We start from the raw sequence: 27,819 nt of genomic DNA, 5'->3' as shown, positions 1-27,819 counted from the left end.
GAGACAAACACCTACAAGATCTCTATCAAGTGTTCTTACAACTACAATACCCACCTGCTGAAGTGAAGAAACAGATTGACAGAGCCAGAAGAGTACCCAAAGTTACCTACTTCAGGACAGGCCCAACGAAAAAAAAACCAGAACTCCACTAGCCGTTACCTTAAGCCCCCAACTAAAAGCTCTCCAACTCATCATCAAGGATCTACAACCTATCCTGAAGGATGATCCATCCCTCTCACAGATCTTGGGAGACAGGCCAGTCCTTGCTTACAGACAGCCCCTCAACCTGAAGCAAATACTCACCAGCAACCACACAACAGAACCACTAACTCAGGGACCTATCCTTACAACAAAGCCCGTTGCCAACTGTGTCCACATATCTATTCAGGGGACACCATAATAGGGCCTAATTACATCAGCCACACTATCAGAGGCTCGTTCACCTGCACATCTACCAATGTGATATATGCCATCATGTGCTAGCAATGCCCCTCTGCCATGTACATTGGCCAAACTGGACAGTCTCTACGTAAAAGACAAATCAGATGTCAAGAATTACAACATTAAAAACCAGTTGGAGAACACTTCAATCTCTCTGGTCACTCGATTACAGACCTAAAAGTGGCAATTCTTCAACAAAAAAACTTCAAAAACAGATTCCAACGAGAGACTGCTGAATTGGAATTAATTTGCAAACTGGACAGCATTAGCTTAGGCTTGAATGAAGACTGGGAGTGGATGTGTCATTACACAAAGTAAAACTATTTCCCCATGTTTATTTCCCCCCCCCCCCCCGATTATCACTACAAAAGGTGTTTTTTTCTCTCTCTCTCCTGCTGGTAATAGTTCATCTTACCTGATCTCGTTATAGTGTGTATGGTAACACCAATTGTTTCATGTTCTCTGTGTATATAAAATCTCCCCACTGTATTTTCCACTGCATGCATCCGATGAAGTGAGCTGTAGCTCACAAAAGCTTATGCTCAAATAAATTCCAGCCTCTAAGGTGCCACAAGCACTCCTTTTCGTCTTGCAGATACAGACTAACACAGCTGCTACTCTGAAACCTGTAAACTACTTTTGTTACAGTCTTGAAAGTTGGATTATTAGTGAGATCTGATTGTGCCAGGTGCTCTGTATAAAAGTCAGTTTGACAAGTTTTCTATCAAGAAAACTTGTAGTGTTTGTTTAATGTTAGCCTTTAAAGAAAGGGACAGGAAACTCTTTTACCAGACCAAATCTTGAATTATAAGAGTATATCTATAGCAACTGCAGTAGGCTTGACTTTTACATTATATATGTTCTCTCTCAGAGTGAATGACTTCAGTTTCTAGGAAATAATGTAAACTATCTTAAAACTCACATCTGAGTAAAGACAACAATATAACTTTACTACGTTAAGTAAATGTTCTCACAGTTGAACACCAGCATATTTTTATCTTTTGGAAATATTTGTGATTAAACAAATGTGCCCTGTGCAACAAACAGTTTGACTATGCTAAGCAGACTTTTGGGGATGCTATAAGTTTTGTGTTCCATTGAAGCAAACCCAGTCAGTAAAATGTACTGAAAATGTAAGTGTTCATTGTTGTCTTCTAGGGTATGTCTTCACAGCAAAGGAAAACTCGTGTCTGGCCTGTGCCAGCCAACTCAGTCTCTCAGTGCTAAGGCTGTGGAGCTGTTTAATTGCTGTGTAGACTTCTGGCCTTGGGATGGAGCCCAGGCCCCACGACTTTGCAGGGTGGGAGGGCTGTAGAGCTCGTCTCCAGGTGGAGCCTAAAAGTCTACATAGCAAGGAAACATCCCTGCTGCCTGAGCCCCGTGGCATGGACCAGCCACAGGTTGTTTTTTTTTTTGTTGTGTAACAGACCCATAGTGTCTGGACCTTCATGAAAAAAAGATGCATCACATGAGGCTATCTCAGGGTGCAAAAGTGTTTATATGTATAACTTATTTTAACAAAACTCTAATGGATATAGAATTATGGTAATTCAAATGCTTTGATCTTAGCTACAGGAACCGGAATTGAATCTTGGTAGCTTTTGTTAGAGGCTGGATATATGTAAGAGAAGAAATCCTTTGAATGTTCCTTGCCCTTGGCCAGAAGAAAGACCTGATAAAAACTTAACTAGATTGCAATAATCAGTAGCAAAATTTGAGATGGCCCATTGTAACAAATGATGAGAGAATTGATGAGCCTTTGCCTAGTATTTCCCATTAAGCAGTATGTAAATCATTTTGAGACCTGTTACAGAAATACTAATGAAGCAGTACAGAAATTATTTTAGGTATTGTAGCTATAAAATGGCACTATGTCTTCCTTTTTTTAACCATCTCCTATTGAAAATCTTCATCAGAAATTAACATACATTACATAAACTGAAATTACACTACTGAATACTTGAAACATAGGTTGGATTTTGCAGTATTTTCAACTCTTAAAATGTCATTATAAATTCATAAATTGTTCTGAAATAACTTCATCAAAGAAGTGGAGGATATTGAACAACTGGTACTAGAGAGGGATGATTCCTAGAGCAGCTTCAGATCATGCAACAAGGTTTCTGGGCTTGAGAAACCAGCATGGATTGTTGGGAAAGGATTGGTCTGCAGATGTGGGATGACTAGCAGGGATGAGATAATTTCAGGATGGCAAAGGCAATCTTTTTTGAGATATGAGCTGAACTAGCCTTGGAGCTGCAGTGACAATGCACCAACACACAATACCCCATACCCATGGAGAAGGGAGTTGCCATTGCCATCTGGAAGCTGGTCACCCCAGAATGCTAGTGGTCCATAGCCAACTGATTCAGCAACGGAAGGGCCTTTGAATGTTAGGGCCTTTGCCATGCAAGTGTGTAATGCCGTGAAAAAAGTACTGTTGCACCGGGTTGTAAAGTTTGGTAATGCTCAGGAGATTATTGATGACTTTGCACTCATGGGGTTTCTAAACTATAGCGGGGCAATTGATGGGACCCATGTGCCTATTATCTACCTTCCTTCTGCCATGCCTGCTTCCCCAGAGCTCAGAATTTATAACAGAAAGGGGTATTGCTCCATGGTGCTCCAAGGCCTGGTTGACCACTGTGGCTGGTTTACAAACATATATGCAGAATGGTCTGGGAGGTTCCACAATGCTTGATCTTTTGGAACTCAGCTCTGTTTACTTTCATGGTTACAGGATAGCTTACCCACGTGGTCATGATGGACATTAAAGGGTGGAGATTGCTCCAGTTACCCTGGGAAACCTGGCTTATCTTTTGCTTCCCTGGTTAATGAAGCCATTCAGAGGCTGCTTGGACAGAAGGAAGGAACTGTTTAACTGTCACCTCAGTAGTTGCAGAATGGCAGTGAAGTGTTCATTTGGCCATTTGAAAGGAAGGTTGTACTCTTTGTGGAAAAGGTTGGTAGCTTGAGAAAAAAAGAGTACCTAAGATTGTAGCTGCATGTTGTAATTTGCACAATATTTGTGAGGATTAAGGAGAAAGCCTTAGTGAGGGTGGGATACTGACGTGTGGAGACTTGCTCAGCGGTTTGAACAGCCAAGAAGACATCCAGTAGAAAATGGAAACCTCCAAGGCAGTATTGGAAGGGATGCCTACTATTGCTCTTATATTGACTCTCAGGTCTGAAAATGTGCAACTGTACATCCCAGCTGTTAGCCCATGGAGGGGCGTTGGGATGGATTGTGAGCAATGCAGTTTCATTTTTGGGTGGTGGATGTGGCATGTTGTGGCAGTCCTTATTTTATCTTGTCAGTGCCTAGATACTTTTTGTAAAACCCTATGAATTAATTAAAATGCACAGACTTTCTGTGTAAAATGCATTGATGCATCTTTATGAAGCAATTTTAAATGGTTATTATTAAACAATCTATGATTTAACACCAGAAATAAACCTTTAATAAAAACAATATGAAATAAACATTCCAAGTGACACAGTGCAGAGGACGGCAGACCAATGCAAGGGGAGGGGGGGATTCAAGTCACAAGCAAATATATGCCTTGCCTCTCTGCCTCTTGTTCTTGGGCGTTAGGGTGACCAGATGTCCTGATTTTATAGGGTCAGTCCTATAAAAGATTTTGGGGTCTTTCTTATATAGGCTCCTATTACCCCCCACCCATGTCCCGATTTTTCACATTTGCTGTTTGGTCACCCTATTGGGCATTCTTGTGTTGACTGGTGATGCTTGAAGTTATCAGGGGTGTTGGATGGCTCAGAAGAGCTTGGCTCCCAAACTTCTTCTTGCTGCTCTGAGCAGGGGTCTGTGAAGGGAATGACCCATGGGAGCAGAGCTGATGGGGTACAGTGGGGATGAGTTGCTGGTGTTCCCAACACACTGTATAGTCAAGACGCTGCAGGACATGACTGGGTCCTGGTTTACAGCATTACATTTCCTTCCTGGTGCCCTAACAAGACCCTGGGTTGCAGCAGAGCACTCTGGCTCTATATTGTCTCCAGGAGTTGCCTCTGCATCTCCCTCTGTTTTTCAATTGTGTCATGGCAACACTGTGCTTGACCACTGTAATGCTGCCTTTGGCCACTACAACAATCTTTCTGGAAAACTCCATTTCTTTTTCTCTCTCTGTCCTCAACTGCAACCAGCACCTCTCTGTTCTTTTGGGCTATTGTTTGGGGGTGGTGGTGGGGGAGGGGAGGAGTCTGTAATGAGGTTTGCAAATATTTCATCCTGAGTTTTCCTTTTTGCCCGTCCCCCCCCAGGGTAGCCAGCCACTCAGACGTTGGTGAAGGTCCTGCAGGTGTTGCTGGCTGCTGCAGGTGCTGTGGCTGGGAGTAGGGAAAAACCACAAGTAGTTATTGTTCATATTCATATTGTTCATAGAGAGGCTAAGTTAGCATTTTTATATGCATTTCTGACTTTCCCTTCTGGAGAGTCTTCCCTGTATTGGGAGAACTTGAGAGAGGGTAAATGGTGTGTGCATGAGGGCTGTATTGGGATTTCTGTTTGCAGAGTATATGCTCTTTGGGTTTGACTTTGTGCCTTGGAGGGTGGGGAAGGGGTAATGGGAAATACGATCCTGGTTTCAGTTTGCAGTTTTGCTTATTTGGTGTCGGAGGGCTTAGCAGGGGCATCTGGGACTGAATTGGGTAGTAATCTCCTTACGTCTCCTTTAGGCTGTCCCACTTACTTACTCAGAGGTAAGTAACTAGAAGGCAGAGAATGGCCATAATTCAAAAAGGAAAAGGGGAGACCATTGAGAGATGCTGTGAAGTTAATCATCAGCATATTCCTCCAGAAGTGCTGCAGGAGTGGAAGGGAGTTGGAGCTATACTGCGGAAATGACCATGCAGCTTCCCCTCATAACGGCTGGAGCAAAACAGAGCAATTTCTCTGTCTTAAATTCTGCTTTATCTCCCCTGCAGACATGGTGAAAGTGCCGAGAAAAATAGATAGGGTTCTGCAATGATTATCTGAACCTTTCAGTGTTCCCAGTTTTTCTCGGTGGAAGCCTGTAAAAAGCCATCACGAGCTTTGCCATCCCTAACATAAAGCTCTTTTCCTGGAAGAATGAGTGTTATAGGGCATTTAAGCCTAAGTGGGGAGCTGTAGTCTTTGTACCTTTATGGGCATGCAGTGCCACATCTACTTCTTGTAAACTGACAACATGAAACAAATTTCTTTTCCTGTAACCACTGTCTGAGCAAACTGTTGAATTTTCCACAATTGAATGTTTCATTATCTGAATCTGCTGTGGAAGGTGAGGAGGGAGGATACTGTGGCTGTGCCACGTTGCCTGACTGCCATTTTGAGCTGGAGAACCAAGTGCGGGCAGAGTTTGCTGGGCAGGACAGAGGCGGGGTGGGGAAAGGAAAATAGGTAGATGAGCATATACCCTCTGAGTTGTTGGCTTGAAAATGGTCAATGGTCAGGGCTTTAACATGACACAGAGGCCGATTTGCCTGGCTGGAGCAGCTGCCATTTAAAAAATATGAACGGGGGCAAAACGGAGAGTGTGGGCTATGGGAGGGAGGGGAGCCAGAGACTCTCAAAGTCTCCTAACTCACATCTGCCTCAAATGGCTTTAGCTGTGGAACGTCCGGAACAGAAACTAACAGGGCAGTATAGCATACAAATAATATTAAATTGTAACTAGAGATACTCATATGATGAGTTTCCCTTGATAGGGTCGGCCTTCTTATTCCTGGCCTGTGTTTCTGGCTGGGAATTGGGCTCATTTCCTGCATGGCAGGAATTTAGTTTGCCTGTGAACTGACCAGTGTCAGGGTAGAGCTAAGAGAGCTAATTCTGGGGAAGCTCTTCACTGGCCTCCTGGTGTACATGCTCCAATGACTTCCTTTTTGGCCTCTGGGGAGGGGAGAAGCAGAGCCAGCAGCAGGGTCCACAACCTTCTTGGGTTGGGTAGTTGTGCAATTGATCAAAATCCTGTCCAGCGCCTCAGAAAATGGACAGGTCACATGTCCACTGCTGGAGCTTTTCCTAGTATCCTTGGTTTTTAAAGTACATTTTTGTGAGCTGTTTGCTCTTTATCTTGCACTGATAGGCATCCTAGTTGTGGCCCCTCATGGCCATTTGCTTAGCAATGTCCACAAAAGATCCTGGTTCTGATGGCAGCTTCCAGCACCAACCCTTCTCCCCAGATGACAGTCAGATCTAGAATCTTAGCTCAACTCAAGGCGGCTGCTTGAGATATATTGTAGGGCTTCTGGAGTAATATCACAGCAATGCTGATATACTTGAATCTAGGACAAACGGGTAATTCCTGGCTATGCACCAGTTTTTAGACAGGGAAGGGGACGTCCGGTAACCTTGATGCTGGAGCAGTGGACACGTGCATGTAAACGAATGCCCACAAAAGCAGTATGGGATAGCAGTTGGAGGACTGCCAAAGTTGTGCTCAGCATCATAGTGTACACATTAACTATGGACCAAACTCACTTGGTTCGCATAAAACATCTTCCATTTTGAAAGAGGACTGCAGGGTTTGTGATAAATGCAGAGTTAGTGCACTATAGTGAATTGTGTTGTGTGAACACAAGCATTTTCAGACCAGATTAATTTGAACTAATCTGATTTAACCACCTCAAGTAGACAAGCCCATAGTCATAGAACTAGTCATTATGCACATGAGTAGCTTCCCTGACTTCCGTGGGATTATTCCCATTCGTAAGGTTCACTTGCGTTCCAGGTTTTGGCTCTGTATTAGAAATAATATACTATAAGGCCAGGAAGGGCCATTGCAGACTCGTTAGTCTGACCTCCTGTGTAATAGAGGCCATTGGATTTCGCTGAATTAATTCCTGTTTGAACTAGAGCATATCTTTTTGTAAAAAACATCCCATCCTGGTGTAAAAATTGTCAGTGATGCACAATTCACCACAACACTATGGTAAATTACCCTCACTATTAAAAATGTATGCCTTATTTCCAGTCTGAATTTGTCTAGCTTCAACTTCCAGCCACTGGATCTTGTTAGAGCTTTGTTATATTCCATGTTTAGATTTCAGCTTTAAACACTAATGTATATTTCATGTGTCCTATGACTAGAACATGTGTAGGTCTTCTTCATTAAAATTCATTATTGAAAATGTCCACTGTAGTAAAATGTTCAGTTTATTGTTGATGATCAAAAATTGGACTTGCAATTTTGGCAACATAACTTTCCCCATGTTTTGAAACAATCAACTAAATTAAGACATGAACGTTCATTTTTTGGTTAATAATCTAGAACTTTTATTGTCATATGGTAATATAGCTCACTTGAGCAACTATAAGATTATTTCTCTTTTATAGGGTAAAAAAAAACCTAGAAAAGTTTTATAAAGCCATATTATGAAGAGAATGTATAACTGTAAATATTACAAATAATTAAAAAGAAAAAAGAAAATTGGATAATTTCCTTACCTGCTGAGACTAGAGCACAGGAGTCTGTTATCCCCCTGCCACTCCTGCTCCCCCCCATGTTTATAATACTGAGTTGGCAATAAACCTGAAAGCTCTCTATATTACTGCAGATTTAACCCAGAGCTCTTGAGTTGCCTTTTTGAATAAATCCACAGTTAAATTATCCAGCTATTGTACTGAGCCTTAAGAAATTAGTAATGTGACCAAAAGCATTTAGATAAGGTGGGCATAGTACTGAACCATTAATGAAATTTGGATGTCTTGTACATTGAAGAATAATGATAAATTATCATCATCTTATCTTTTGCAGATGTTTTGTAATTACTGTAGGGATTTGTGAATTAAAATAGTCACTTCAGCACTGGTTGCTTTCCCAGAATATTTGCTCCAATTATCATTTAAATACAGTATGCCATTTGTAAAAAGTAAGCATCTGTACCATTTCTTTTAAATTCTGTGAGAACCTTTCACTAAATTTTAGATAAGTCCTTTTTTATGTATTTATATTGAAGCTGTTTTCCAGCAATTTTGTCTGTGTGGAAATGTGCCCCCATACCGTGTGTGTGTGTGACAGAGAGAGAGAGCGAGAGAGAGCCATATTCCCATCTAACTCAATACTACCACTTTAAATTCTAAGTTTTATATTTGTGCACTTTAAGGTAGCATGGTCAATTTCTATTAAACTTTCTTTATTAATAAAGGTTAGAAATAAATGTTAATGAGTGCCCCTGGCATGCTAGGGGAAGGTGCCTTTAATTGCCTCTATACCCAAAAATGGTTGCTGCAGCCTGATGTAGAAATGGATTTCAGTGAAACTGAACAATTTAACAGTTCAGATTAAAAACGTAATAATGAATACTCATTTCTAGGGAGGCATCTCTTTTAGGCTTCTTTCAAGCTCATCTGTGATTGCAAGTTACATTTAGTCTTTGATGTATGTTCCTCTTTCCTTACTCAACCAATAGGGACATTCCAGAATATACAGTGTGATAGCTTCACCTATGAGGAGGTGAATAGACGAATCGGTGTGCACGCCCTGTATATAAGGTCCCGGCACATCTGTCATACTATATTTAACAGGTTTTTTTTCTTTGCCTCCTGTTCCTGGAAGCATGAAGCATGCCTTTGTTCTCATGCCTAAGTTCTTCTCTTCCCAATCCTGGAAAAAGAGTGAGGAAAAGAAACGAGAGTGTGCCGGGAAAATAGAAAACCAGGGGCAGAGAGTCCTTAACAGTGAGTCCTCTGCTTCCTTCCTATCCTCCTTGTAGGACAGGGTGGTAATAGCACCAGCAGCTGTGAAAGGCAAAAGCCCCCAAAAGCTTCCATCCCTAGGGGCTCTTAAGTTGCGTTGCGTAGCACTCATCCCCACTCTGTTCAGCCATCTTGCCTTGTTGAGCAACTGCCTCTATCTTAGCTTCTCTGAATCAGGAAGCCTCTGTCCATAGCTCTTCACATGTAAAAAGTGAAGGAATTTGTTTTGCAAATTAATCGTTTGTCATAAATGCTCTGTAAGATAATAGTGTAGAGGGACTGTCACAGGAATCGTGAATAACAGTTAGCCATGTTTGGCAGATGTGTAAGACGGGTACTTGCTTTCACGTTATGTACAAGTGAAAAATACAACTCCTCTGTCCGGTATAGAAAAAGTACTAGATAACTGCAAATTTTTGAATTAGGCTGTTTTGTATATGCTTAACTTAACAGTGACAAGGTAGATTCATTGTGCCTTATTGTAAAGCAATGTATTGCTTTTTTCCGTCCTCTTTCCTTTTGAAGGACAGTATCACAGTTGTATCTCCTCTTCTGATAGGCTCTGATGTCTTCATAGAAAAACTTTGAATCGATTATAGTAAAAGAAACATTTTGATTGATTACTGTGCCAGTGCTCATTTACAAATTATAGGTTTCAGAGTAACAGCCGTGTTAGTCTGTCTTTGCAAAAAGAAAAGGAGTACTTGTGGCACCTTAGAGACTAACCAATTTATGCTCAGATAAATTGGTTAGTCTCTAAGGTGCCACAAGTACTCCTTTTCTATTTACAAATTAGTTTACCTCTTATTTTCCCAGCCATATAGCTTGATTTAATACAAAACATCCCTAATTATGCAAAGATACTGACAGTGCTGGTGGTGGCAGTATGACACCCAAAAGCTGGGCCCTGAAGTATGCATCTAGGGATGACAGAAAGGTCAAAGGCTACTTTTCCCAAACTTGCTGGCTCCTATGGCTTTTTAAGAGCTTTTCAGGGCTGAGCGGAACAAGAGCTCTGGTATGCAGAGCTTAGCTTTTGACTGAGGCTTCAGACAAATCTCTTGGGCTTTAGTTGGCATTCTCATACCTGAAACTCTGTTAATTGGGGCTCGGATTACTGAGGTTGGACTGTATGCAGAATTGTATAATATAATTACTCATACGTTTCCAAGGTAATTTTTCTACATTCCTCAGACAAACCCTCAGATATGAACTACAAAATGACAGCAACTAATTCATTTGTTAAAATCTCTTTGGTGACGGTCATTGTAATGTTGAGTACATTTACTAAAAATTCCTCTAAAATAATACCACCATGCTCACAGTTTATTACTCAGAAGGCAAAACTTTCCCCAAGTGCTCTTTAATCTGACTTTAAATGATCTAAATGTTTTCAGTGCTATTCTATAATAAGGGATTGACCATAAACCTCTCCGATTAAGTGGATCAATCGCTTGCATTGAAGCAATTGTCACAACTGCCTTATCCTTTTAGACAAAATGGCAGAGTAAGTCTCATCTTTAATTATGCTTTTGTAATTTGACGTGCTTTAGCAATGTGGTAACCAGATTTCTTTTCTGAACTGATTTTTAGTAGTACATTTACAGTAATCTCTGTTTACAATAGTACTTTTGCTTTTGTCTGTATTCGCAAGAAGGGTACACAGAAATAGGAACAGTTTTCCTTACCTCTTGCCTTATAACATGCAAGTAGTTGTCATAACTTTAAACATTTTCATTTCTTCTGTGTTATAAAGGAGCCTACTCCCATGTTGCAATAAAAGCTGGTAAAACCATTTCCCCCAAATTTCTCCTCTGGCATATTTATAAATGTATTTATTCTAAAGTTCACAGTAGTGAATTCTGTAGGGAAAATTGTGTAGATTTTCATTGTTATAGTTTTATGTCCTTAGATTTGTTGTAGTTATATATGATTGTAAATATAAATTTTTAAAAATGTGTGTTTGTGTATAGCTGTTGTGATATGCTTGAAGTAGTTTTACCAAATCCAACCATGTCATTGCCTGAACAGTAGCCGATAAATACCATGTTAGCACATGTTATTATCATCAATTACCAATTGCCTAACTATTATTTGGCTGATCTGAATGTTCTGAAAGTAAAGTCTTTAGCATTAAATGTGGGAATCACTGATCTTAAGGACTATTGCTCTTATAAATCATTTTCAGAAGTTGCTAACAACATTTCTTCAAATGAAAGAAGAAGAAAAGAGCAGTAGCGTGGCTGAAGTTAGTATATTGAAAGATATTTGTACAAGTCAGATGACAAATTATATTCTTACAGTTTATAATCCGAAAATACTAATTTATACTAATTATTCTTTTTCTCCTTAATGAATAGATTAGTGGAAGCCATTGAAATATTTGGAAAGAAATATGGTCTAGAGCAGTGGTTCTCAACCTTTCCAGACTACTGTATCCCTTTCAGGAGTCTGATTTGTCGTGTGTACCCAAGTTTCACCTCACTTAAAAACTACTTGCTTACAAAGTCAGACACAAAAATACAGAAGTATTTTAGAACACCATTACTGAAAAATTGCTTACTTTCTCATTTTTACCATATAATTATAAAATAAACTGATTGGAATATAAATATTGTACTTAGATTTCAGTGTGATATTCGAGCCTGTTTTTCACTTGAGTCTTGTCTGAAGCTGGAGCTCTGAATGAGAGGGCTGAAGCCTGAGCTTCGCTGCCTGGGGCTGAAACTGTAACTTAGCTTCACGGGGGCCCTTTTGGTGTGGGGCCCCAGAGAGTTGCCCTGCTTGCCACCCTCTAATGCCAGCCCTGCACTTGCAACCCCCCTAAACTCACCTTGCGACTTCCCTGGGAGTCAAACCCCACAGTTTGAGAAACACTGATCTAGATGAGTTGATGTACCCCTGGAAGATCTCTGTGTACCCCCAGGGGTACATGTATCCCTGGTTGAGAACCACTGGTCCTTAGTTTAAAGAAGGGGGTAAGGAGCCATTGAGAATCTGAATCTGTGTAATAAGTATCGATTACACAAACTTGTGGGTGCACTTAAGACTTCAAGATAAAAGAAGCTGCAAGAAGATAACTTTGGTATCTCAGATACCAGTGTGTTGGCAATTCTTGGAAAAGATTGATTTCTTATCTTAAAATTATTCATTTTGGCAGTGTGTCTTTACACTAGATTAAATATTCTAGAACTAAAAACAGCCATGCAGCTAGGGATGCAGAAGTATCATGTCATGGGACAGGATTATGATAATCCCACTCTCTTATTATTCTGGTGTGACAGCCTCTGTGATATTGAGATGCCTCCTGGGCTCTTCATTATCAGAAAGATGGAAAAATTGGAGGCATTTTAGGAACGAGATCTGGAAATAGTTAAGGGGCTGGTAGTTTTATTTAAGATTAAAATATACGTACTTTTAGGTTAGCTAAATGATGACTACACAGGAAATAAATTCACAGGTACTTGAAAGATTTAAACACCAAGGATAGACAGAAATTCTTCATATACTTATATATCCAGGTTAGAAGAGAACCGAGAAAGAGGAAGAGTGGCCAGGATGGACCAAGTTGGGCTGTCCAGCCTTCTGAGTTCCCTCCAAAAGGCACCTTTGTAGCTCAAGTGATAACGGTCTGCAGTGACATGGTGAAAATTTAGGCCTCCAATCCTGAAGATGATGTATGATATGAGGTCTGTTTAATTTGCAGATATGGAATTTGCTTTCATTTCCTTTTTAAAAAAAAGTAATTACACACACAGTCTATTCAAAATGTTATGGTTTCGTTTTAACTGTTGCTTTATATAACCTTTTTATAAGTGTACCAAGGAAAGGGAAATGTTAGACTAATGATCAGAAAAAAGGTTTCTAACAGTGATTTCTCTTGGTTTGTGGCATAGCCTTCGTAATAAAAGGCGAAGAAAGCCCTGGAAAGAATACTCTTAAGGGGATCGTCATGCTGGCAAGTGGTCATTGAGATGACAGAATAGGTTTTTTCCACTTCCAATTTCTATGAAAGCATACCTTGTAGTTTCTTTTAGAAAATTATATTTCAATCAACCAGTGAGGGTCAGTGGGTGGGTGCGCATGAATTCACATGAGTGGCCAATCTTGTTCCCACTGAAGACAAGAGGTATCTCCCTTTATCCATTATGAAGAAGCAGAAAAGGGCTCAAACAATTTTTTCTTTGCAGGTGATCCTTAAAAATAGCCCTTAGTACAGCTAAAGGGACAAATACTGCCTTCCTCTGCAGGCATGGATGTCCCAAAATCCAGTGGCTCTATTATAGTTCCTGTAAGCCAGTGGGTTAACTCACTGTCCTGCATAACAAAGAACACTCTCCATCCACAGGAATCCAGCTCTACGTTGCTACTTTCTCCCAAGCGGACATGGTAGGCGTAAGGATGGGGGAGGCACCACCTGGGTCCTAATACTACCATACTGTGCAGGCTAAGCTAGGGTGCGCACACCTTGTGTGACACAGAACACAACTAGATGGGGGCTGCACACCAACATGTTGTTGTGCAGGAAAGATTTCAGGGTGAGCTGACAGAGACCTATTTTGTTTGTATGCATTGGGTTCCATTTTTAAAAATGTGGTCCTTGATATTAAAGCTGAGATTATGTACAGTAATGTATGAGTCTCAGGTGAGTTCATACTGGGTAATGTGTGGTTTAGTGCCTGTGCACCAGGTAGGTAAAAGTGTTTTGGTTTGAATTTTGGATTTCCTTGCATTTGTCAATTTGTGACCATTAAAAACACTAACTTTCTTTAAACATAAAGCTGAATTCAACTACAAGAGACAACAACAACAGAAATTCAGTCTGGCTTATATGAGCCCTGAAAATCTTTCTGTATGGAGAAAGAAAATCTGGAAAAATAAGAATTGCATGGTTGCACATTAACGTCAATTTGTAATATGCATTTATAAGTTAGGGAACACAATTCCTATTTTAATCCAAGCTTTATTTATAACATTAGCTCCTTTTATGTATTTCCAATTATTTCTGTTTCAGCTTCTCTTTAACTTTGTTAATCAGTTATTTTCAGTATTTTTTGTTGAAATTTAAGTAGCTTGTGTTATTTTTCATTTTTGTTTAGAATTATCACCTTTGCTTCAGAGATAATCTTTTTTTGCAGACTTGAAACTTGAATAGAATACCAAATAGGCTAATATTTAGTGAATTTAATTCAGAATATCCAAAATAGTGAATCTGAATAAAATAATGCAGAACTGCAATAATAGAAACTAGTCCAATAAATTAAAGGAAAATGGTTAAGCCAGGCCTAACTTATCATAGATCATTTTAATAGGTGAAAAATATCTGTGCCATTAGTTCCAGGCCAATGTCTTTCCCATTCACAATGCTTTAGTGCATAACTTATAAATCTCTGCTCATCAGCTTATATGACTATTTCAAAGCAAGACTAGCATTGAGCAAGGCAGAATGAGTGAAAGTCAATGAAGGTCGAACAGGCAATCAAATTATTACAGATTCCTCAATGAGCACTAATGTACTTTTGTAATGTGATTAGTTGCGAATTTCTGTGCCCTTGTTGACAAGGGGTCATTTTTAGTAGAACTATAGTATATTCTTTGATTTGCTTTGAGTTGCACTGACTAACCTGTGTGTGTTTACATGCAAAGAAAGATAAGGAAAAGAAAGTTATTTTGGTTGCAAAGTCAAGCACTCAGAAATTAGGAAATCCCAAATTTACAGATGCCTCTGCAACCTTATTTCTGACTCTTGTGCTTCCGTACTGTGGACTGAATGATGCAGGGGTTCACTAAAAACAAATTATGTGATCATGTAAGTAATGATTATCATAATGCACACATACAAAGGCACAGAATTAAGATTGTACAGTCACTAAGTCTGACATTTCCTAACTTTCAAGTGCTTGATTTTGCAACCTAAATAACATTTTTAACACAAACTTTGTGTAATTTCTTAGTTGCTTTTTTAAAGGAAATGAAAGAAAATTCCATTATCTGCAACTGTAAATAGCCTTCATATATTGCATCATCATCAGGATTGGCGCCCTAAACTTTCACCATTGCAATGCAGACTGTTCTTACTTGAGCTACAGAACTAATTATGTTAGCTGGGTATAGAGGGTGCCTCTGGGGGGGAATCAGAAAGTTGGAGAGCCCAACTTGGTCCAGCTGGCCAGTCAGTCTTCCTCTTTCTCTCTGATCTCTTCTTACCTGGATGAAGGTTTTAAACACCAAAGATAGGCAGGTCTGATTTAGTGTGGTATAAGGATTAGAGCTGGGGATTTCCCAGGTTTTCCCAGTACAGCTGCTGCTGCTGCTTTGGCAGCAGCGTGTACTTGGCCTAGAATTTTCATGTTCCATTATTATTTTGCCAGTGTTTTCCTTAGGCCCATTTGTGAAAGAAAGGAAATGGCGATTTTTACACTTTGTATCTTAGCAAAAGTTGAATGGAATTTCCTGGGACAAAGAAAGGGAACTTCTGTAATTTGAGGGCGTTCTCTTTGCTGAATATCAAAGGTCTTCTGCAAGCAGTGGAGTTGGGGAAGCTTCTCAAATAAAAGACTGTAAAAAGTTTTTATAATGTAAAGTGCAACCTGAATGTTACCAGCTCTTCCTATGAAATATTATAATTCATTCTCTCTCTCACACACACACACACACACACACACACACACACACACACACACACGTTTTGTTTTCTGAGCTGAAATCTTACACTTGTTATATATGTACATTGTCTGTTCTTATGTATTGATGTCTGTCTATTTATATACATGTTCTATTTATATATAAATCTCTATATAAATAGCAAACACAAAATACTAATAAAAGAACATTACGAATACAAAGTTAAGCACTCAAAGTTTAGAAGATGCTAGCATTAAGCTTGTCTGTGCAATCTTAATTTGGCCTCCTTGAGCATTTGCATTTTGATACAGTTTTTAATTACATGATCACATACTATTTTTTCCACAAAACCCCTGCCTCATTCAGTGCACAGGATGGACCTACTCTCAGAATGAATCAGGGATGTGTAGTGACCTTTGGTTCATTTGTTGCAGAAGTTGGAAGGTGTGTAGTGAATGAGGCAAGAAGTGTGGTCTTGTGGTTAAAGTAATTTTGTTTTGTTTTTTTAAAGATGCATATACCTCCGTTTGAATAACTCTCAAAATTTTTGAAACACTTCTCTCCAGATGAAAACATTGCATTTTCTGTAGGCCTGTTGACTCTTTGCAAGGAAAAGTAATGTCCAAGTTAGGTTTGGTAATGGGATACTGTTATCAGTGATTCTGGCTGGATGCAATGCTAAAATATTTGACCACAAAGATATTTTTTGTTTGTTTGAAAAAAAAAAACAAACCCTCCCAATCCATCTCTTCCACCTCCCAAAATATCAAATCAAAACAGCTACCCTAAACACATCTAACACTAAATATCTGGCCAGACACTGAAGGACTTATATCCATTTTTCCATAGAAGTCTGTCGCTTTAATCATGTCCCAGCTGATTCCCATTTTTTATCGCAGCCAGGGAAAAGAGCAGCCATGTGTTAAAATTTCTGATTATTAAAATGTCTGGTGACATCTGTTGCATACTCCCTGGACACTGCAACATTAAAATATCCATTTGCCGTGTATAGCATTTGGGCTGAAAAAATTCAGGAACTCCTGAGTACAAGTATGGTGAGGAATGTTAACTAGGAAATTACAGTGCTGACCAAAGAAATTTTATAATTTTCCCTTGAAAATTTAAATTAGCCTCCACAGTTAGTGGAATTTCTGCTGACTGGCAGCCAAGGAGGCTATCTATTATTGAACTGAGTCCACAGTTGTTAAACTGTTTCAGTGCAGTACTGGTTTTTGCAAGTCAATATTTAAGAGCACTTGTGTATGTTAGCAATACCCTATTGATGTCTGTCTAAAATTTAATCAGTTCATGCATAATGTAAATAATTTCTATGAGACCGGAAAACATATGACTTGCATACTGTAGAAAAGGAGTGAGAGACCATATTTGATTGGGTGTATACTAAAATTATATATGACATTGAAAAGGTCCACTCAAGTAATAACCTATTTTACCAGTAAAATATCCTTTGTGCAAAGATTACTTGGTATGTAAAATGTTTTGTTGAGTACATTCATGTATTAGCAGGAAAGCATTGTGAAGTTTAGTAATTTTATTATTTGCAAACAAGTCAAATATTTGACATGTTTGTCATGTATTTAATATTAGTCATATATTTAATATTAATGTGAGAAACTGCAGAGCCTTATTATAAATCTATGGTATTTGACCATCTAACCCGGTATTTGACCATCTAACCCACTATTTGCCCACTCCATATCAGCACGGGGGAGGGAATGTTACGCCACACTGAAAGAAATGATGCTCATACTCCAAGATGAGGTGGAGGAGGGAGTGTCAGAGCTAGCTTCTTCTCCAATATCAGTGAATGGAGGAATGTGCATTGGGCGGGTGTGGGGGAGGTGATTTCTCTGCCTTCCATTGGCTGGCTAAAGGGGGGAGTAGAGCAGCCAGTTGGCTATCATTCCCCCCTCCCCCATTTCAAATGTCCCCAGGCTTTCAGTAGCCCTCTTACGCTCTTTGTCTACCCCAGTAACCCATCACTAGAGTGAACATAGGTCCCATAACAGTCCTATTTCCAGTGACCGGACCCTTGGGGAGCCAAACCCTGCCAGTGCTGCTTTTGTTGCTGCCCTGATCTGGAAGGAATGTGTGCAAAGTTCTCAAATTAATAAAGTTGCAGACTGCTACTGAAATCCATCTATAACAGGGTAGATGGCCCCTCAAATGAAATTGGACCCAGCTCTCCTGTTCCAGTCCAGATGTGCTATGGTTTGGTATAATGAGGGAGGGTAGGGCTATCTCTGGGAATTATAAATGAAAGTCCAGAACCCAGAGAAGGGAGAGTTCAGATCCCAGTGTCCAGAGTGGGGGACGGGTGAGATGGGAGAGTCCTGAGAATAGAGAGAGCTCAGAACAAGAGCAGGGCTGTGCTATGAACTTCAGAGAGGGGATGCTCCTGAAGAAGGGAGCAGTGAGAATTCCCTAGTTGGGCACTGGGGGCACATCGAGCTGGTGAAAGCAGAAGGCAGCTAGGGGTCAGCTACAAACCTTCTCCAGGCCAGACAACCACAGGCAGAGCGGGCTGGTGAGGGATGAAGGCTGAGAGCATCAGCGGGAGATGTCTGCTGGCTCTCTAAGCCAGAGAGCTGAAGTAGGAAGGCTAGAAAGGGCTGAAGGCTGGGGAATAATGGAGGAGTGAGCCCACGGATCTCTCCAGGCAAGAGTTGGAACTATACCAGGAAAGGAAACAAGGCAGAGAAGCACCCCTGCTGGAGGGGCCTGGGTCAGGCACACTGAGGAACACTGCAGCTATACCTAAGAGCCAGAGCATGGTGAGGTGGCGTGTTGATGGACTGTTGGACTGGAGAATTTTGGACTATGGTTGTGGGATTTTGGGTAATAAATTAAGCACATGAAAGGCTGTTTATATGTGAAAAGCTATGGTGTAGAGTTACTGGGGACCCTGTCAAGAAAGGGAAAACTGAGGCAGGCTTGCTGATCATTCCTGTGTGTCTTGATCAATCTCCTCCAGAATTTTTTTTAACTTTTCAAGCTCCTTAAAAGCTTTAAAAATTTTTTTGTTGTTTCCCACATTGTTCTACTTTTCCTTCTACTCCAAAATGTGGAATTTCCCTCCAGAATTATCCTGGTCTAAGGTCAATAATGGCTTTTCTACACATAGAAATGTCATGAATTTAAATTTGTCTCATGATCCAAGAAGCCTAAAATTAGTCCTATCTTCCTGTGGGGACCCAGCAGCATTCTTTTCTAAGGTGCTTGTCAGCAAAGAGGACATGGGTGCATGCACACAGCATTTAGTTGTATTAAGAGCGTTACATGCATACTGTGCATGGAAAGGAAGATTTACCCAAATGAACATTCATTTTCACATGTCAGAAGTTAACCTTCAAAAAATATTCTAAGTAACTATTAGTGAAGAAAAAATGCTCTTGATAACATTCATTTTAATTTTCTTTTTATATTTTACTGATTATAAAAATAAATTTTAAATATATGATTTTAATTCTCATAACCTTGAATATTTTCCAGTTGATTTGTTTGTGGTTCAGCACTGTTTTGAATGCACAGTTTTAAATGATGAAATGTTGCTCATGTGTTAATGAGGAACAAAAACATCCTGTGAATGGCAGATAACAAAATGGTACTGAAAAAGAAGATCAATCAAAAGAAGGTGAAAAGAAAAATGAGGGCTTCTGAGCTCTCTTTAAAGTAATGTTGCAGACTAGAAATAGTGTCATAATGCTCACAGTGTTTCAAGAGAAAAACTTGAGACAAGTGAAGTTTAGAACATGTTAGAATGTATTGGAAAAGTTATTTATTGTATCAGAATTAGAACATATACTGTAGAGCTGTACATGAGGTTGTAATGCTGTATACAGTAATCATTCTTCTTACTATTGCAGATAAATATTATAGTGTAAAACAAAGTATCCTCATACTTCCAAGGGACAGGAAACAAGATGTATCTAGATGTATGTTTTACTGCACTTAGAATCAGCTAACTTTTGTAGCACGGTAACTTTTTCAGCATATATACATTGGGGTCCAGTCCTATTCCCATTGAGGCCAATGGCAAAACTATCTATGACTTTAAGGCAGCAGACTTTTGTGCACTTTGCTATCTTTAACTGAGCATATAACTTTATATATGATGAACATCCTTTTGATTCAACCTCAGGAAAGTGGAAAATGAGAAGGGAAACATGATGAAGAGGTTTTATGACAATAAAAGCATAGACTTGATTTGTTTATGGTACGTTGTATATTCTTTGCTTTAAACAAGTCTTCAGGAGAAAATACAATACAAAACAATGCAAACTCAAAAAAAACAAACAAACCCCAAAACCACAAGTGGCAACAATGCCTATTTTGCATTTATTAATACAACCCTTAGCTTAAATATGCTTCAGGCACGTATTACATTTGAAGGTGAGCTTAATATTTCAACAGATGAATGTTGATGCCAGTGGCTTCATTTCTTTTAAAAAGTACCCCTTTTGATTTGTTTTTATATTATGCTTTTAATATACTGTACTTAAGGATGGTGAGTTTTCAATGTCTGCTTAAAGTAGATAAAGTTCTAAGCTGACATTCTTAACAAGTAAAGCCAGTGTGAAATAGGTATTTGTAGTGAAGAATAGAAAATCTAATAAAAATATGTAATTGTCTGGATAGTAAAATTGAATTCCAAACTGTGATGGAGAAAATTGGGTTTGGTTGATTTAAGCCATGCCTTAATAAACCATTGGGAGAAATACAGTAAAATATGGAGAAATATAAAGGAGTTGAAAATTTAAGACGACTAAAAGTTTAAGGAAAGGAGTTCAGACTATTGTCCTTCCAATGAGAGAACATTTTTGTGCAGAAAATCTAATATTAGAATATTTAAGCATCAAATTGAGTGCAGCACATTGCTCATGTTACATTTTATTAAGTTTTGTTGCAGATATAGACTTAATTATAAAGCTTTCTATATAGATAGATATAGATGTAGAAAAAGTAATATTCCAGAATAACAAAACACGCAGCCTGTACACCTGGCTTATAATGGGAGGTGGGGGGAGAAGGGGAAGGAGCAGAGATTAAATTGGAAAATTAGTCTCTCGTATGGAAAGTGAGGACAAAGCATTATTTACAACTGCTAGCCTATGTATAATACATTCACTTCTGTTAGTCAAAGATTTACTCATTGACAAGAAATTAGGATTGTGTTTTAAGATGAAAAAACCTTATTCATTCTAGATGGCTTAGATTTAGTGGAAGTTGTTTGAAAGATGAAGTAAAAAATCTTCTTGAAATATAACATAGTTCAAGTACTGTCTGCACAGCCAGTAATGGGGACCATGAGAGTCTGCAGGAGCTGGCAATAATTTTCATTTGTTGATGTTCTGATGTTGTGCAAAGTTATGTGAAAAACAGTTGGAATGGATTGTTTTTCCCCTGCAGATAAATTCAGTAGTAAAATTTGAAATTCACTGTCCATCATCTAGTAGTTACTGTCTTTCTCTTTTGCTGGGGGAGATGATTCTTTTTTATCCCATACATATATATCTGCAGACCTGTAGGCACGCTATACTTTCTCGCTCATACTGTCAAGACAAAGAGAACTATTGAACCAACAGTTCACCACTGTTGCTGAGATGCTTGCTAGATTTCATTGAATTGAGTAGATAAGAGTGTCATCTTCAACTGCTTTCTCTCTATCTCTTTGTGTAGGTGACAGATCACTCGGTAAAAGCATTTGCTGAACACTGTCCTGAGCTGCAGTATGTTGGGTTTATGGGATGCTCTGTTACATCTAAAGGAGTCATTCACCTCACCAATGTAAGTACAGTAGCTACAGTACTTAATTATCACCAAAACTGTTGGCATCAACAGTATTATGCTTGTACGTATAATAAAATAACTAGAACTGAGTAGAACGGAAAAAGATTTTTTTTGTGGTCATAAGAAAAAAAAGTCTTTGAAAAGTAAAAAGTGGGCTTTCCCTCTTCAACGGTATACCATAAACATGTTGTGTAAAAAAATCTTCCCACAGAAAAAATAGTGTAAATGTCAAATGTCTTGTAGGCAATCAGTCAGATTAGATGTATAGATTCAATAGAAAAACTTTCTGAAGTTCCGTGCCCTCAGTTAATTGCAGACATAAAATTGTGGATGCAAATAAGACTTTAAACACCTGCCTGTGTGCACCAGCATATATTTTACATGTGTATGTATATGCATACATATACTATGTATATGGATATCTGTATTATGTAATATATAATGTAAATCACTCTTGATAATTATCTTTTATGTTTCCTTATTTCCTTTTTAATCAGTGTGGGAACATGAGAGAAATATGCCAGGCTCCAGAAATTGGTTTTGGGACTGGTCTTATTTAATATCTTCATTAATGATGTGGAAGAGGGGATAAACATATTAATTACATTCATAGATGATATTAAATTGGGAGATGATGCAAAACAACAGGAAGGACAGAGAAAAATGCAAGATTAGCAATATAGCTGGGAAATAACAATGACATTCAAATAGGAAAATGCAGTCTAGTACAACTGGTAGAAATAACCAGGAATAGGGATGTCACAGGGTGACTGGACCTTTAAGGGATGAGAGGTGCAGCCCAACTTGTGACACTTAGGTTACTTCTCCTGCTTGTCATGTGACTTTGTTTATATGCCTAAAATCAGGCTTTGGGGGTGGCAAGCCAAGGGAGAAGAGAGGACAGACAGCCTGGAGAGGAGCATTGCAGGGGGAAGCCTACCTGCCTGCTTCACAGCTGAGGAGGAGTGTGGAATCCCTTTAACCTATGGGAAGGAACTGAGTTCCCTACAAGCTTAAATTAGAAGCCACAAGGGGGTGAATAAGTATGGCTATGAAGGGTCAAAGGAGACTACATTGTATACTTACTAAATTAAGCTCTGGAAAGGGGGGTGTTACTTTAAGAACTCCAGGCTGTGGATAAGCTATTGGGAAAACCAGGAGGGAACTGAGTGCAGGTTATATCAAGACCATGCCATGCAGGTTAGTGCTGTGGGATAGGATCCTACCTTAAATGTGAGAGAGAAAACTGTTAAGCAATAGTGACCAAAGAGACCTATGGGTGGCAGGTGACATCAGAGAGCATATGAGATAAGAATTTGTAATGTAATATGGCTGCAAAAAATACAAATACAATTTTGTGATGCAATTGTGTCGGCCTCTTGTCATGATAGTGGTTAATTATAGACTCTCTGTACTGGTCAGACCATCTCTAGACTATTCTGTTAAGTTCACATCACCTCAGTACTTGAAAATGTTATTGAACTGGGAGGAATTCACAAAATTAATAAAGTGGCTGGAGGGACTAATTTACTTGAAAAGTTAAAAAGAATTAATTATGTCTAGTTTGGATACATGACCGTGTTGGATACTGAAATCATGTCCTAGCATCTGAAAGGTGTAAACAACATTAGGAGAGAGGAATTACTTAAGTGGGACAAATAGGACTAACCTTCAGTGTCTTAACTGATATGTAAGTATTGTCCTGGGTATGCAGGAAGAAAGAGAAGATGTAAGGAATATGGTTTGATTAGGCTGAGACTTTATTAACTTGTCTGAGAAATACCCTGACAATAACTTGTATAGTGCAGGTCATCATTCTTTCCTTTATCATTCCCATTGGTATGGGAGGGCTGCTGCCAGCTCTCCCCCTTCCCAACCTGGTTCCTGCTTGTTGTTGGAATTCTGCCACCTTCCTCTTACAGGACGGTTAAAGGGGGTTGGGCACTATACTATATATTAGGAGCGCCAATTCACTTTCGCCAGCTTCTTTAGAGGATGCCTTCCTGTAAGTCCACTTCTGACTGGTTTATCAGGGAACTGGACCCCCTATGGAATGAGAACCTGCCAAAGAAGGCAGCAGCTAGTTTGGTTGCCTCATTTTATCGTCAGCTAACAATTTCCCGATAGCTAACAGTTCCTACCCTAATACTGGCAAAAAATATATCCATGCTGTGGTCAGACAGGTATACCCCGTTATCCCTAAATAACTTGGATACCCCATACAATATTTCCTGATGGGTAAAGCTAAGATTTAGTTATGGGTAATTTTAGTAAAAGTCATGGACAGGTCACGGGCAATAAACAAAAATTAATGGCCCTGTGACCTGTCTCTAACTTGTCCTATATAACCCTGACCAAATCTTGGGAGTTCTGGGGGACTCTGGGGGCACAGCTGCTGGTCTGCATAGGGGGCTCTGGGGCACCTGCTGGTGCTTGTGGGGGCAGCACTCCAGCGTGCCTGATGAAGCTTGGGGGGCGAGGGATGGGCTGGGATTGTCGCTGTTGTGGTGGAGCAGTGCCACAACTCCTTTTCTTCTTGCTGGCCAGACAAAGCCTCACCACATTCAGGTTGCATTGACTTCATTTAATCTAACCTATAATTTACTAAGAAATAGAGAGGTTAAGTAATCTGTCTAAGGTCCTGGAGAGATGACCTCGCATGCTTTTGATGCAGGACCATCCTTTCCCTTATTCTAATCTAGCGTTATCTATTATTTAAGACGATTACATCATCTCCTTTCACCAAGTGATCTTAAAATATACAAATATTTGTTAATATTAAGAAAATATTAGGTTTCTTCCTCTGATTAATATTAATTCATTTTTCTTAATATTTTCAATGTGATTTTTTCTTTAATAAATGAGGTTTTGTCATATCTGCACGCCAGAGTTCAAACTGGCACTCGGTGAAATATAGACTAGGGGAAGACTAGGAGAACCAGCCAGAGGAACCGACAGGCTAGTGAAGGGAGTGTGTGGTGTTCTGGAAGTGTTGTGGTGCTCGCTGGGGGGTTTGTTTTGCTGTGGGTGGTGGTGTGTTGGTTTGGTTTGTGTTTCCTGGACTAACAGGACTTAGGTGTGAAGGCTATGACAGATACAGAGGCAGCAGTGGTGGTGACCCAAGCAGTGGAAGATACAATGAAGATGACTGGATGTGGAAGCTGTGGTATGTGCAGGATCCTAGAGGGAGTATCTGAAAAGAGTTTCATCTGCATGAAGTGCTGCCTGATAGAGCTGATGGAAGAAAAGATCAGAGGATTGGAGATGCAGGTGGAAACTCTGATTGAGTTTAGAAGCGGGTTTGAGCAGATGATGGAGCAAAGACATGAGGGGAGACTGCTGGGTGGGTGAGGAAAGTGGACAGTGGAAGCATGTGACTAAGAGAACCAGGCAGAGAAAAAGATGGGCTAGTGAAGGAAAAACAGAGCTGAGGAACAGGTTTGCGGAGTTGGAAAATGAAGAAGGGGCACAGCAGGTGGTCACTGAAGGTGGGAGGGCAAGGAAGAAGAGAAGAGCAGCTAGTTCTATAGGAAGAGACGAAGAATCAATGGAGATAACACCAAATATGAGCCCCAGGAGGATATAGGATGGGTTGCAGAGGATTGCAAAGGGAGGATAGGAATCGAGAGGACTTGCAGCCAGAGGGAATGGGATAGACCGGAGAATCGCACCATCACCAGGAAAAGGCAGGTCTACATGATTGGGGACTCCTTACTGAGAAGAATAGACAGCCCTGTAACAAGAGCTGATCCAGAGAACAGAAGGGTGTGCTGTCTGCCGGGTGCAAAGATACGGGATGTGGACCTGAGGTTGAAGAGGATCTTAACAGGAGCGGGAAGGAATCCACTGATTGTCCTTCATTTGGGAACAAATGATATGGCTAGATTCTCGCTGGAATGTATCAAGGAAGACTATGCCAGGCTGGGGAAGACGCTTAAGGAAACTGAGGCTCAGGTGATCTTCAGTGGGATTCTGCCTTTTCCTAGAGAAGGGCAACAAAGGTGTGACAAGATTACGATGATCAACAGTTGGCTCAGGCAGTGGTGCTAAAAGGAGGGCTTCGGGATGTATGGCCACTGGGAGGCATTCCTGGACAGAGGACTGTTCTCTCAGGATGGACTTCACCTGAGTAGGGATGGAAATAGACTTCTAGGATGGAGGCTGGCACAACTGATTAAGAGAGCTTTAAACTAGGAATTTGCGGGAGATGGTTGGGAGATGTCCAAGTAATCTCCATGCCGGATTTTAACATTCAGAAGTAAGAAAGGATACAGCCGTGGGTAGGAGAATGGACATAAGGAGGAAGGGAAGTTTAGATACCAGTCTGATACTGGCGGTAGAATGTCTGTGCTTAATCAGGTAAAGAATGTGAGCGAAGCCAAACAGCAAAAATTAAGATGTTTGTACACCAATGCAAGGAGCCTAGATAACAAAATGGAGAAACTAGAGCTACTGGTGCAGGAAGTGAAACCAGATATTACAGGGATAACAGAAACATGGTGGAATAGTCGTCATGACCAGAGTACGGATCTTGAAGGGTATGTGCTGTTTAGGAAAGACAGAAATAAAGGCAAAGGTGGTGGAGTAGCATTGTATATCAATGATGAGGTAGACTGTAAAGAAATAAGAAGTGATGGAATGGATAAGACAGAGTCTGTCTGGGCAAAAATCACACTGGGGAAGAAAGCTATTGGAGCCTCCCCTGGGATAGTGCTTGGGGTGTGCTATAGACCACCGGGATCTGATTTGGATATGGATAGAGACCTCTTTAATGTTTTTAATGAAGTTAAATACTAATGGGAATTGTGTGATCATGGGAATCTTTAACTTCCCAGATATAGACTGGAGGACAAGTGCTAGTAATAATAATAGGGCTCAGATTATCCTGGATGCGATAGCTGATGGATTCCTTCACCAAGTAGTTGCTGAACCAACAAGAGGAGATCCATTTTAGATTTGGTTTTGGTGAGTAGTGAAGATCTCATAGAAGAAATGGTTGTAGGGGAATAACCTTGGTTTGAGCAATCATGAGCGAATTCAGTTCAAACTAAATGGAAGGATAAACAAAAATAGATCTGTGACGAGGGTTTTTGATTTCAAAAGGGTTAACTTAAAAAAATTAAGGAAATTAGTAAGGGAAGTGGATTGGACTGAAGAACCTGTGGATCTAAAGGTGGAGGAGGCCTGGAATTACTTCAGATCAAATTTGCAGAAACAATCAGAAGCCTGCATCCCAAGAAAGGGGAAAAAATTCATAGGTAGGAGTTGTAGACCAAGCTGGATGAGCAAGCATCTCAGAGAGGTGATTAAGAAAAAGCAGAAAGCCTACAAGGAGTGGAAGATGGGAGGGATCAGCAAGGAAAGCTACCTTATTGAGGTCAGAACGTGTAGGGGTAAAGTGAGAAAGGCCAAAAGCCATGTAGAGTTGGACCTTGCAAAGGGAATTAAAAACAATAGTAAAAGGTTTGATAGCCATATAAATAAGAAGAAAACAAAGAAAGAAGAAGTGGAACCGCTTAACACTGAGGATGGAGTGGAGGTTAAGGATAATCTAGGCATGGCCCAATATCTATACAAATACTTTGCCTCAGTCTTTAGTGAGGCTAATGAGGAGCTTAGGGATAATGGCAGGATGACAAATGGGAATGAGGATATGGAGGTAGATATTGCCACATCCGAGGTAGAAACCAAACTTGAACAGTTTAATGGGACTAAATGGGGGGCCCAGATAATCTTCATCCAAGAATATTAAAGGAACTGGCACATGAAATTGCAAGCCCATTAGCAAGAATTTTTAATGAATCTGTAAACTCAGGGGTTGTACCGTATGACTGGAGAATTGCTAACATAGTTCCTATTTTTAAGAAAGGGGGAAAAAAAGTGATCTGGGTAACTACAGGCCTGTTAGTTTGACATCTGTAGTATGCAAGGTCTTGAAAAAAATTTTGAAGGAGAAAGTAGTTAGGGACATTGAGGTTAATGGTAATGAGGCATGCATTTATAGTGGATTAGTTAACAACACTGTAAACCCAAGTTTCAGAGTAACAGCCGTGTTAGTCTGTAATCGCAAAAAGAAAAGGAGTACTTGTGGCACCTTAGAGACTAACCAATTTATTTGAGCATAAGCTTTCGTGAGCTACAGCTCACTTTGTCTGCATTAGTAGCTGTCATATTCATTTTGGCATTCAGAATACAATAATCATATTCTATTATGGAATCTACAATACCAAATATGTTTACATGAAATA

The 27,819-nt window shown here is 39.9% G+C and overlaps 1 protein-coding gene across 8 annotated transcripts in view; it reads left to right on the top strand.

Annotated features, from left to right (window-relative positions):
- Nucleotides 1-27,819, top strand: part of FBXL17 (F-box and leucine rich repeat protein 17) — a 485,100-nt gene that overhangs the window by 112,814 nt on the left and 344,467 nt on the right. For all 8 annotated transcript variants that reach the window (XR_012158991.2, XM_073344633.2, XM_073344635.2 and 5 more), the window contains exon 5: nucleotides 21,461-21,568. Coding sequence is in view for 7 of the 8 variants with exons in the window: in XM_073344633.2 (XP_073200734.1) it covers nucleotides 21,461-21,568 (108 nt within the window). In the remaining variant the exon portion in view is untranslated. The remainder of the gene's footprint in view (nucleotides 1-21,460; nucleotides 21,569-27,819) is intronic.

This window comes from Lepidochelys kempii, chromosome 5, assembly GCF_965140285.1.
Source record: "Lepidochelys kempii isolate rLepKem1 chromosome 5, rLepKem1.hap1, whole genome shotgun sequence".
NCBI lineage: Eukaryota > Metazoa > Chordata > Testudines > Cheloniidae > Lepidochelys > Lepidochelys kempii.
This window is presented reverse-complemented; position numbering and strand designations above follow the sequence as displayed.